The 12,092-nt window shown below is 36.6% G+C and overlaps 2 protein-coding genes across 22 annotated transcripts in view; one reads left to right on the top strand and one right to left on the bottom strand.

Annotated features, from left to right (window-relative positions):
• LOC141375838 (uncharacterized) overlaps positions 1-9,669 on the top strand; it is a 488,480-nt gene extending 478,811 nt beyond the window's left edge. For 18 of the 20 annotated variants that reach the window (XR_015944745.1, XR_015944744.1, XR_015944742.1 and 15 more), the window contains one exon: positions 7,803-9,669. The gene's annotated coding sequence lies outside the window, so the exon portion shown is untranslated. The remainder of the gene's footprint in view (positions 1-7,802) is intronic. The other 2 variants (XR_015498122.1, XR_015498118.1) reach the window with 2 other exon arrangements.
• On the bottom strand, positions 9,661-11,578 carry LOC141375818 (E3 ubiquitin-protein ligase RBBP6-like). 2 transcript variants are annotated; one of them, XM_087264967.2, is made up of 7 exons: positions 11,245-11,578; positions 10,955-11,051; positions 10,776-10,851; positions 10,548-10,636; positions 10,411-10,471; positions 10,169-10,308; positions 9,812-10,073 (listed from the first exon to the last, which is right to left on the bottom strand). In XM_087264967.2, the coding sequence occupies exons 1-7, from the start codon at positions 11,402-11,404 to the stop codon at positions 9,899-9,901; spliced, it is 798 nt and encodes a 265-aa protein (XP_087121093.1). In that variant the 5' UTR covers positions 11,405-11,578; the 3' UTR covers positions 9,812-9,898. The 2 variants fall into 2 exon arrangements, with proteins under 2 accessions (XP_087121094.1, XP_087121093.1); XM_087264968.2 differs by lacking the exon at positions 10,411-10,471 and having other exon boundaries at positions 9,661-10,073.
• Positions 11,579-12,092: the final 514 nt, after the last annotated feature.

Raw genomic sequence — 12,092 nt, 5'->3', positions numbered from 1 at the left:
ATTATGCAAGGATCATATTTCATATTCGGTTTATTCTTCACTAGCCTATAAATTCGTTAATAAGGCTATTTTATAAACGGATTGTTCATAAGGACTAAGCTATTAATATATAATGCAATAGGCTAAATAATACATTAAGAAATAGAGTGGAGGAACTAGGAACTATGACGTCACTTTGTAGGCTAATCGGCTGCTAGCATAAAACTGGTTCCCTCGTGGAAATCCCTATAGGATTTTCCCATAGGGTTTTCGAAGATTGCGAATAATACGCTCTGTGTTCAAACACTGTTCATTACACTTACACGTTTTGTTCAGCCGGATAATTGTCACACGAAAATATAACATTGAGCACTTTTGGATCTTAAATGCAAACGCAAGACTTAAAAAGCTAACATAAGGCTATAAACGGACTACAGCGCCCTCGGGGCGCTCGTCAGTGACGTCAGCCCCACCCTACTACAGACGACTTATCAAGCTTATTTTTAGAAATAACGTCCATGACAAAGAGTTAACCTCTCAGTATATTATATTGTAATCCACGCTATATATTATAAACTAATAAATACGCAAACACACATAGACCTTTGTGCCTTTTGGATCGTTTTTACGTGGGAAATACATGTTTTGCTTTGCGGTTGTTCTAAAAGTTTAAAAAATGTGTATAAATGTGCCTATATAGTATTATTATGAGACATATTTAAATAAGTGTATCGCTCGCGTGCACACAGCCCGCTTACCTTAACAGACGACGGCGTGAGGAGGAACAAGTCTATCAAATGCCTGCAGGTTTCATCATCATGGACACAGAATAACATTCAATATTCCTTTTGTGTCACGAAGTACAGCGAAAAACAGCCCAATACAGTCACATCTGCTATACGTTTTATGGAGGAGTGTAAATATTGCAGTTATGACAGAGTTAAATGTGTTGATGAAGAAAAAAAGACGAGAAATCACTTGATCACGTTAAAATGACAGTTAACATGCATGTATTTTTACACATTTATTCACACGTTTGCATTACTGAGAGCAGGAAAGAAACTGAGCAGTATCTTCATATTATCGTTTAATTAAAATGAATGATCAACAAATGAATCTGTCTCGACAGCCTTTACATGTGAAGGAATTATCTACACACAATCTGAATTCTCAATTAGAATAATACAACAAACTATAAAATACTATTCTGAAAATACTTAAATCACAGACTAATCCAAACGCCCAAGCGAGCTGCGCTCCAGACCAGATCAGCTCGATGACGTATAATGCCCCCGACGCAGCCTGTAGTCTCATTTAGCAACTTGATAGCAACCGTCTTTTTAAAGAAGCATAATCGATTTAAAAGTTGAAGAGTGTGCTGTAACTGATGTGTTTTATGTCGTAGAACAAAACGTGAAAGTATATTGAGTTGGTGTTAGCCACGGACCTTATTTGAGCGATTTTACTGAAACCCCATTCAAAAAACCCATTGACTTTGGGACGAGGGAACCGGAAGTGCTAAAATGCTAACTCGCTTCCGGGTTTTTGCATACAAATTGACGTCATAGTTCCTCCACTCTATTGAAGTCAGGTAGGACAACAAAAGACAACCAAACATGTTCCCCCTGTTAGCAAATGTAACCAAAAAGTATCTTTACGTGCAACAAGCTGCTCATCTGAGGGTGTGTTCAGCACGATGGGGAACATAGTAAGCCCCACAAGATCCCATCTTAAGCCAGAGATGGTCAACATATTGGCCAGGATTCCTCGCAAAGAACAAGTAAACCTCACTGTTAATAAATGCCAATTTACAATGTTTTATTTTTTATTTTTTTTTAAAGACTGTGTCAACCTGTCATTTTTGTAATGTAATTTTGAAAGCTTTTCTTTTATATTTGTTTCTTGTTCATTCGTTTAATCTTATTTAAACTTTGTGCAATTTAATTACTTATCTTGCTATTTTATTTTCTTATTCGTTTTAAAAACATTCTAACATTCATCACATTCGTCCATTCAAACAATTTACGCCGAATTGGCAATTCCCGCAAAACTGAAAGTGAAAGTATTATATGCATTTATAAGCTATTTAAAAGCAGAAAGAAAAGAGGAAACCCCGACCCCCACTATGATACCGGTATTACCGGTGTTGTCACATGTCGATTAACCGGTGGGGAAATTTCCTCATCGTCACAACCTTAATTTGAATGATTTTAGATGTGTATATAAAATAGCCTATGTAAAATATTAACATCATCAAATTAATAAAATAATGACAAATTTGAAATAAATGACAGAAAAGTTAATAAAAACAGACATTCTCTAAAAAATGTAAAAATCGCAATATTAAAATGAGTAGATTTTTTTTTAATAAAATGCGTTGATTAACTATTACTATTGGTGTATATATTTTACAGCCAGTCTAGATCTCATTACGTCCTCTCCCGAGTATATAGCCGAAGTTTTTCTTAGTCGTTTACATTAAAGAATCTATTATTTACTTTTTCTCTCTGTATCGCGGCTGAGTGTGCGCTGTCAGCTGAATATAGGCTTAAATTAAATCTAAAAAGCAACTAGCCTGCGAGCTAATATTTGTTTTTGTTTTTTTTCGCATAACAGCCAATTTCAACCGCGAGGAGATACCAACAGCTTGATATGCAACATTTTCTAAAATGTTATTTAGCTTGGAATAAAAACAATTCACAAAAAATGATTTAGTGTGTGTGTTTTTTTAAGATTGGATTAGCCTATTTCACAGTGTGTAAACATTAGAAATAATAATTAGGCTAAAATACAGTAGATTACCCCTTCATTCAGATATATGTCGTTGTTTGGGAAACTCTCCCCTGGTCTAGAAGTTTCTCTTGCTTCTTATCTGCTCCACAAGCGCAGCACGCTTCTTCCTCTGGCTCTGCACCAGGGCTGGGTTTCCCAAACAACAACGTAACTCGCGGCAGAAATATCATAGTACAATGTGTCGTTTGGGAAAAGAACGATGTAGTGACGAGTGTGTCCCAAAACCTGTAGTTTCTCTGTCACAGATCTATTGTTTGACCCACATTAGTTATAACGTAAAATGCCCATAATGATGCTCTAAACGAGGTGGTAACAATTTCTTTAGAGAGAGAGAAAAAAAAAAACATTATTTTATTTGCAAAGTATATTGTTTTACACAATCACACATTTAAAAAAAAAATCTATCATAGTTTTGGTGAAAACATGCACTTATATTCCATATTAATTGAAATATATATAACGGCACATATAAGACCTATATTTGTTTCCTTTACAAATATTATTAAGAATTTCATTTCTAATTTCATATATAAATCATTAATGGTTGTAGGCCTAATTTACAGTAGGCTATTTATTTAGAAATAGAAAAAACTTTTTAATATAATATTAATTATTATTATTATTATTAAAGTAGGATATTGCAAACAATATGCAAAATAAATGCAAACAATATTCCATGACTCCCAATATCAATTGCTACGAGCCTAATATAGAAATTTTAATTAACACGTAGTTCAGTCCATAAGTTGCTGTGAATAGAAACAGCCTATATAAGCCTACATTACCAGAAGTTGGCCTATAGGTAAAAGGTATATAACCGGGGATTTTGTGTCAACCTTGCTTGTGAAATATACTCAAGATATACCCCTGCCCTCATCTCAAACAAAATGTTTGGCTATTAATGAAGCAGCCTGTCTGAGGTGTTAATGGGGCATTGCGCTTTAACCGAAAACAACAACAACCCAAAAGCACTAAATTGGTTACAGGGGTTGCTTCAGAAAATTGCCTAATAATAATAGAAGTAGTAGTAATAATAATAATAATAATAATAACTACTGGCATGTTTATAACTAAAGTTGTTTTTACTTCGGTTGCACCACATGCTCTTAAGGCAAACCGTAGTTAGTAAGGTCATAAGCTCTCCGTAAAGCCATACATAGTTGCATTAAATCACCTAATATCAAATAAAAAGTGTTTCAATCGTTAAACTGATTTAGAATTCTGCAACTAATGCATCTACATATAACTGTTCTTTGAAAATTTGCTGTGAATGCACACAAATTACACAAAGTTATCAAAACATAAAACTTGATTTTTTAAATATTCTACACGTTAAAGAAAAAATAGCAGGGAGAAAAAACCCAGTCATAAAGAAATGTATGTTAACACAAAACATTTCTTGAAACAAAATTAAACTCTTCATTCACAAACCGAAAGAAATGCGAGATTTAGGAAGAAAATAAGGCTGTGAATAGAGGGAGATCATCGCAAGCTCCTCGATGTAAACTAATCTCACCGTCATCTCTTTTCTACCATTATACATGGGGGGAGGCTGCGGTAAATGTTTAGTTGGAACACAGCGTTAGGTTTAAACTGAGTGAAATGCTGCAACACAGAAATATTTAGTAGTGCGTACATTGTAAATTAGTGTCCCTTTAAGTCACAACTAGGCTTCATTTTAACTTACACACTGCTGGTGCAACTGGCCCCATGTAATCAAAAAAGGCTGCATATTAATAAGTGGGTCGCGGGTTATAATCTAAAAGCTATTGCCAGTCAAACACAGCACAGCCATTACAGCAAAATGGAGAGATTTAAATGTACATATTGCACATATGGAATTATCCACTCACTGCATGTCGTCTACCCTGATAAACATGCTAATTGTCTTATTATTATTAATATTATATTGTATGCACTTATGAAATTAAAGTTTATAGAGCCTGGTTTATACTTCTGCGTTATGATCGGCGTAACCCACGGCACATGCAAGCCGCGTAGCTGTTTATTTTACTTCTGCGCAATGTCTCTGTTGGTCTGCATTAACACTTTCAAAACGCTAGTTGGCAGTGAGGTGTTAATGTTCCTCTGTGTTGAGTTTCTTCGCTGTTGTTTTGTTTTTTCTAAACGCTTCCTGAACATGCAAGTGACTCAAACTCGCTCATTTTGAGGCTGGAACCGGCGGACGTGGAACAACTTTAACTATGAGATAAACACAAAACAAAACTTTCTATCCAGAGCTCCTTCATGGGACTCCACACGTGTAAACAATCGCTCTATTGGGCTCGCACCACTCGCACGGCTCTTGGTCCCGCCCCCAGACTTGTCAGCGCTGCCAAGCCGACCAATCACGACCATCAAACAAATCACGACCTTGCGCTCTGTGTCGTTGCGACTTGTAGTTACATTTTTTGAGAGGTGCACATCATCGACGCCGACGGCCAATAAACAATGCTTAAACATTAAAATGTGCTTTTAGAAACTTAAAATATTTATGTTTCTAATATTTAATTATACATTTGCTGTGTTTAATATAGGGGATAGAATAGCATACAGTATACAAAAAAAAAATTTTTTGTCCTTTATACCGAAATAGGCCGGCTATAAGAGGAGGCGCTCTATTAAACAAGCAGAAACAGCACAGACTGTTCACTCTGCATGCATGTGAAAGAAATGAACAGAGAAAAATAAACAGACAATAAATAATAGTCGACTCACCTTACGTGCCGATATGCCCATTTATTTAATTCATAACTGCCACTAATAGCTATGCAAAAGGGAACCTATTTTGAGTGTTTGGCATGTAGTGACAGATTTTCAAATATTTGTAACCTGGCCTATAATAAATAATAATAATTATTGATAAAGCAAGTTATACTGCTATCAGGTGATGTGTTTCATTGACTCGATAACCTTAATATTTTGTAGTGTGTGCTGTGACGCGATTTTCATTTCTTGCAATGTGCGCACGTTTAAGATTTGAGGTAATAACATCGCCATGATAGTCAAAGAAATGTAAACATTCTTTTTACCCCAACACAATTTAATAGGGCGCTATAAAGGCTAAACAACTTCATTCTTATATTTGTTTAATTTTTGCAGCCTGGGGCTATACTTCTCACCATCTATTGTATCTTTTCTAAAGCATACAGTATAGTGTAAAAGCATGTTTATTACTAAGAAAAAAGAAAATGTATTTTTTAATTGATCACATCACATAATCTACTGTAGGCTACATTACACATACAGTAAGGGCTGCTCTATTATGGGAAAAATCATAATCACGATTATTTTTGTCATAATTGCAAACAAGATTATTCAAAACGATTTTTCAGCTGAAGTCAAAATTATTAGCGCTCCTGTGAATTTTTTATTTATATTTTTTTAATAAATATTTCCAAAAGGATGTTTAACAAATTCAGGATTTTTTTACAGTATTTTCTATAATATTTTTTTTCTTCTGGAGGAAGTCTTATTTGTTTTATTTTGGCTAGAATAAAAGCAGGTTTAAATATTTTGAAACCTATTTTAAGGTCAATATTAATGACTTGCCCAATTATCCTAATTAAGCCTTTGAATTGTACTTTAATCTGAATGCTTGTACTTTGAAAAATATATAGTAAAGTATGTGCTGTCATCATAACAAAGATGAATGAAATCAGTTATAAAAAATTAGTTATTAAAACTATTATGTTTAGAAATGGGTTGAAAAAAAATCTTCTTTCCATTAAACAGAAATTGGTGGAAAATGGTTGCTAATAATTCAGGAGGGCTAATAATTCGGATTTCAACTGTATATATGCAGTTATTTTCCTCCCTGTAAATGAGCAAAGGGAAATATGTACAATAGAATAAAAATATGAAACAAACTGTGCTTTAAGCTTCTTATAAATGATCACTGAACACAGCATTTTGACACCTATTTGACCATTAAAACGCTCACAGTAAGATAACTTTAGATGTGTGTACTCTGCTCGTCTAGCCTAAGTGCACACACACAGCAGCATGTACAAATCAGATTATGAAAAATGATGAAGAGCATGCTTTTCCTTTTATCCTTTATTTTTAGTTTTTTTTTTTTGTTTTTATTTACACATTTTTTTAAGTGGTGAGGACAATATTCACTGGTTCCCCCCTCCTGTATAATAATTAAATGTTACATTTTTAAGAACTTCACAAATAGCCTAAATAACACTTTTCAGTATCAGTGATAATATAAATAGTAACTAATAATAATAATGATAATAATAAAAAGAAGAACAAAAAATATTAGCCTATTGATAACAATATAAATGAGATGTTGAGGAAAAAACAGCGTAGGCTACTAACTCTCCACTGTTTTTGGTAAATTATTTGACAGAAAAGCTAACATGCTGACACATTGTCTGGATTAAGCAGACCTAGTTGGAGTCGCAATGTTTCCAGCAGCACTCAATACACGTTCAGACTTTCTATCGCAGTGCTTGTAGCGCAAATGCACAAATGCTTTTTCCTATGCTACATTTCTCGTCAATGTCTTCCATTTATCACTTTCTCTTTTGTATCTGGCCATTTTTAAATAGGGCTCTGCGATATCTGGCTGACAAAAAAATCAAAAAATAAATTTTAATTTTTATAATTTTATATATTTTTATTTTATTTTTTGTGCTCATAATATTGACCTTTGCAGTTTTTACCTTTTTATTATTCAGCTAAACTAAAAAACGGAAGACTTTCTCCAGTGGAAAAATATAATAGGGAATATTATGAAATTATTGATTGCCTTTTTTTAAAATTAAGAAAAGTCTTTACATGGAAAGGTCATATCACTTTCAATAGTCCACAATGATTCAAAGCAGCTACTGAAAGTTATACTCGCATATGTTGCTGTTAAATCATGTAGTTGTGTGATGTATAACCATGGTGTAAGTGCACACCTAAGGATTAACCTTTTTTCCAAGAAAGAGACTTTTAAACGATATTGATGAACAGTTGATATGATCTATTAAAAGTCAGTGATGCTAACAGTTAATCATCTTGTTTGCTTTCAGGCTCTAGCACTGGCAGAACAACCTACATGAGAAGACCATGGACAAAAGCAGACGTGAAGGCTGTAATGAGTTCAAAAGACTGATTATTATTATACACATTTTCATTTTTTTCCCTTGTCACAGAGTGACAATATTTAACCATTTTCAAACCCACTTCTGTTCCATGCCAGTGCTTCACAGTCCATCATCACTCTAGGGTAGTCTCTACATTGCTCTACAGTTTGCCTCTGCTTCTCAACCCATGTCTGCCACTACTCCACAGTCTGGTACTGCTCCACAGTCCAGGTCCACGTCTGCTTCATGAGCCTGGGCAATACCCATCACACAAAAATACATAACCCACAAATGCAGTCCCTCAGACTAAACATTTACAACAGTGTTGAGTAGCAAAAAGACATGTTTTTTGTTTTTTATTTACATGTTTGAAAATGGTCAAATATTGTCACTGTGACAAAAAAGTGAAAATGTGTATGATATTAATTAGTCACATTATAACACATTATATTACTGTCACATTACGAAATTTAGTTTTTAATCTGTTTTGTGTTCATATCATTCTGTATGTATCATTCAATTTGTGGAATCAAACTTTTATGTCTAGTTTTATCTTTTTTTCTTTTTATCTATCTTTTTATCTATTTTTATCCATCTATTTTTTGTTCTTGTCAGAGCGATAATAGTTGATGCATTTCATAATAAAATGTATATACATGTTTAGTTCCCCTGCTGTTTTCCTGGACTTCAAAAGTAAAATTAAAAAAGTTTATTTTTTTATTTCTGTCATTGAGTGGCAATGTTTTGTATTTGACAGTATTCTAGTGCACTACCATGTTGTGTTCTAGTATAAATATTTAAATTTGAAAAAGAATAATCTGTTGAACGACTTAATTAAATTTTAAAATACCATTAGTTTGTTTATAAGCTGTAATCATTCATTCATTCATTTTCTTTTCGGCTTAACCCCTTTATTTATCAGGGGTTTCCACAGTGAAATGAACCACCAACTTATCCAGAATATGTTTTACGTTGCGGTTGTTCTTCCAGCTGCAACCCATCACTGGAAAACATCCATACACACTCATACACACACACTACGGACAATTTAGTGTATTCAATCCCCTGTACCGCTTGTCTTTGGACTGTGGGGGAAACCGGAGCACCTGGAGGAAACCCACTCCAACACAGAGAACATGCAAACTCCACACAGAGTTCACAGAGGGGAACATTTGTGTTCTGGCAAAGTAAAAGAATAAAATAATGAATATGTTATCGTACAGTTGTGCTTCTGGTTGTTCATGGTTGAAGGTTCTTTGCCAATTATGTTCTTTTTTTATCTGAAGTTGCCTTTCAAAATATCTACTGTCCTATAAAATAAGAGCAAAGGCCCTTAAACAATTAACTCTTCATACTTTAATGTTAAAATGCTGTCTTTTTCAGGTTATTGTTCAACAGTACATTAAACAGATTGTTTAACTGATACAACACAATAAGCCTACAGAATTGTTAAATCAAAAGTGTATTTTAAGCAAAATAGTATTTTGTCATTTAAGAAGTGACAGGCAGAACCTTAGCAACTGAGATGGGTTTAGCAGGTGTCTAGCTGAGGAAAGCCAGAGTCTGTTCTGTTGTCACCCTTACTGCAATAGCAGAATAGTGTGATATGTAAAATGTGTTAATCAGTCCTTTTAAACCATGAAGGGGCTAGGTTTGTGTGTAACATGTAAACAGACCTTGTAAACCATGATTTTGTCTGTCCCCATAAGCCTGTGAAATGTCACATAGTTAATTTGAGTGTGTTGTGAAACTAAAATTGCTGTTTTTAAGCGTTGTTTGCCTTTTGTAGCTCAAATAAAAAATTTTGGCACAAGTTTTATGTTCGTAGGATGTTGGCAAAGGTATGTCCCCGTAAACCACCAAAAAGTCACATTGACCTCATAAACCATGTATGCCTGTATGTGTGTGTGTGTGTGTTGCACTGCTGGAGTGAAGGTTAACCAGTCCACACAGTTCATGCGGCTATAATCTTTATTATCTTTTATTAATAAACTATGTACAATATTTACACGTCGGCTCCAGGTCTCTTGGATGAAGGTCTCTCAGCGACGTGGTCTCTTCTGGTCGCCGCGCGTCTCTGGTGAAGATGGGGAGCGGGACCGTTTCCCTCCGGCGTCCCGGACCGAAGATGCCGCACCTGCTGAGGACGAGGAGGGCAAAGGCTCGGTCTGGCAGGAGAAGGACGGCCTCTTTCTCTTCTCAGCAGCATAGGCCTCACTGAACAGATCGAGCGCAAACACACACAAGCAGACATCATGTGAGATTTGGACAAACACTAGAACATGCGGCTATGCCAAGTACAGTTTACTCACGCGTCTATGATGGGAATGACGTATCGGCCGCTGCCGTCTATCATGACTCCCTTTCGGTCTGGGTCGTCCACCTCCAACAGGAAGCTGCGGGGAATCCCTGTGCTCTTCCGGATGCGCTTGTGCGGCGCGGAGCGGCTGCCCTGTGAATTGAGGAGTGACAGTCAAACTCTGAGCAAACAATCTGACTGATGAGGACAAGAGCTCAAGTTCACAGCAACCGTGAGCTTGGAAAACCCAGTTACCACATTAGTGGGGCAGTGCCTAATGTGGTGTCCCGGGATCCCAAGCAGCCTCATGGCCTCACTAGTGAACATCAGAACCATGAGAATCAGCTCAGACATCTCTCACAAAGCAAACCTGTCAGTGTCTGAACGCTCACCTGCTGGAGTAGTAGCACAGGCTGGACTGGTACATCACCGCTTTCAGCTTGTCCTCCTCTGACGCCTTTGCCTCAGCCAGATTCTCAGTCTGTTTCACAGGCATTTGCACATTTGAATCTTTTTCACCCTCAACCCTTCAAACAATCTCAAATCTCCCTAAGAAGCTGAGTGCGTGTGCGTATATTGTGTGCTTTACATTGCTATTGTGCTATTCATTTGTTCAATACCTTCAACAACTGCTCCAGTGAGAGGAGTGAAGGATCAGCTCTAGGTGAAGGTTCACGCCAGCGTCCAGCTTGATGTCTGCAAAACAAAGGAGCTTGTGTGACTAAAACACCAGGGACAGACCAGGAGTCTTCATATAACATCTAACAGAGGACGCGTGTGCTCATTTCACAGCACTTACCCAACAAATCTTCTGTTTGAGGACTTCAGTCCCGCCGCAGGGATCCGTCTGATGATGACCGACGTGTTTTTAGGGATGAGAGCATCATCTGTGTATTCTGACAGCAAAATAAAATCAGAATCAGCACATAATTATGGAGCACGGTATACTTTGAGAGCCATTAGCCTTTTAAAACAGCCAAAACATCCCTACATGTCAGCATCAGCACCACCTTACAGCTTCCAGAAGTGTCTGATGTAACGCATCTAATGTTAGCGTAGAACAGTTGAAGTGTCTTTTCCTCAACTCACCTTCATCAGTCTGGGCGTTGCTGATCTTCAGCTGGCAGAACTTCAGCCTCTTGCTCCTCATGATCTGCCGCTTCAGCTCCCCCGCGCTGATGTTGAGGCCTTCAAACTGGAGCGAGTCGTAGGTGAGTCGACTCTGGAACCTGTAGTGAACACAAGACATACTGAACACAAACACAAAGCACAGCGTAATAAAAAGGGTCAAACCTGAGTGATGGGAACAGCAGGCGATCAATCGACGTATCCAACGATCAATAATATCGATAATCTGGAAAAATTGTCACGGAGGACGCAGAGATCAGATGCCAATCGACACAGCGAGATTCAAACAACAGCCACAGGACGGTTGTCATGGATGCTGATGATGAACACGTGACGCATGCGCTGTACAACTTCCGGCAATATTATCATTATTAATTTTATTGATAGTAGTAGTAAAATCATTGCGATAAGTATAATAAAATAAACAGCAGAACAGTTGGCCATCTCTGAATAATACACAGCGACGTTTCCCTGCACGAACGATTCAGGCCTTCGCCAAGAAGACTCGGGTGAGTCGATGATTCAGGGATTGATTCAACTGTCCGTTCATCCTATTGGCTTCTTTGGCTGAATGAATCGTTCAATGCTTTACTCAAATAAAGCGGCCTCTTGCTGCCACCTATTGGGGGTTTGCTTTTTTGTTTTCAAAAGTACTTTGACACTTTTTTAAAGGCACCTTTAAGTTCATTTTTGCACAAAAGCTCGTCTCTGTGCGTTCCAAATGGTTTGAAATTTCCTTAGCACATGGTTTTCTTGATGCGTTTGAAATTTTCAATGTAAATCCACTCGTACTTGCATTTGATCTTTAT

Source organism: Danio rerio, chromosome 8 (assembly GCF_052040795.2).
Source record: "Danio rerio strain M-AB ecotype USA chromosome 8, GRCz13ab, whole genome shotgun sequence".
Lineage (NCBI taxonomy): Eukaryota > Metazoa > Chordata > Actinopteri > Cypriniformes > Danionidae > Danio > Danio rerio.
This window is presented reverse-complemented; position numbering and strand designations above follow the sequence as displayed.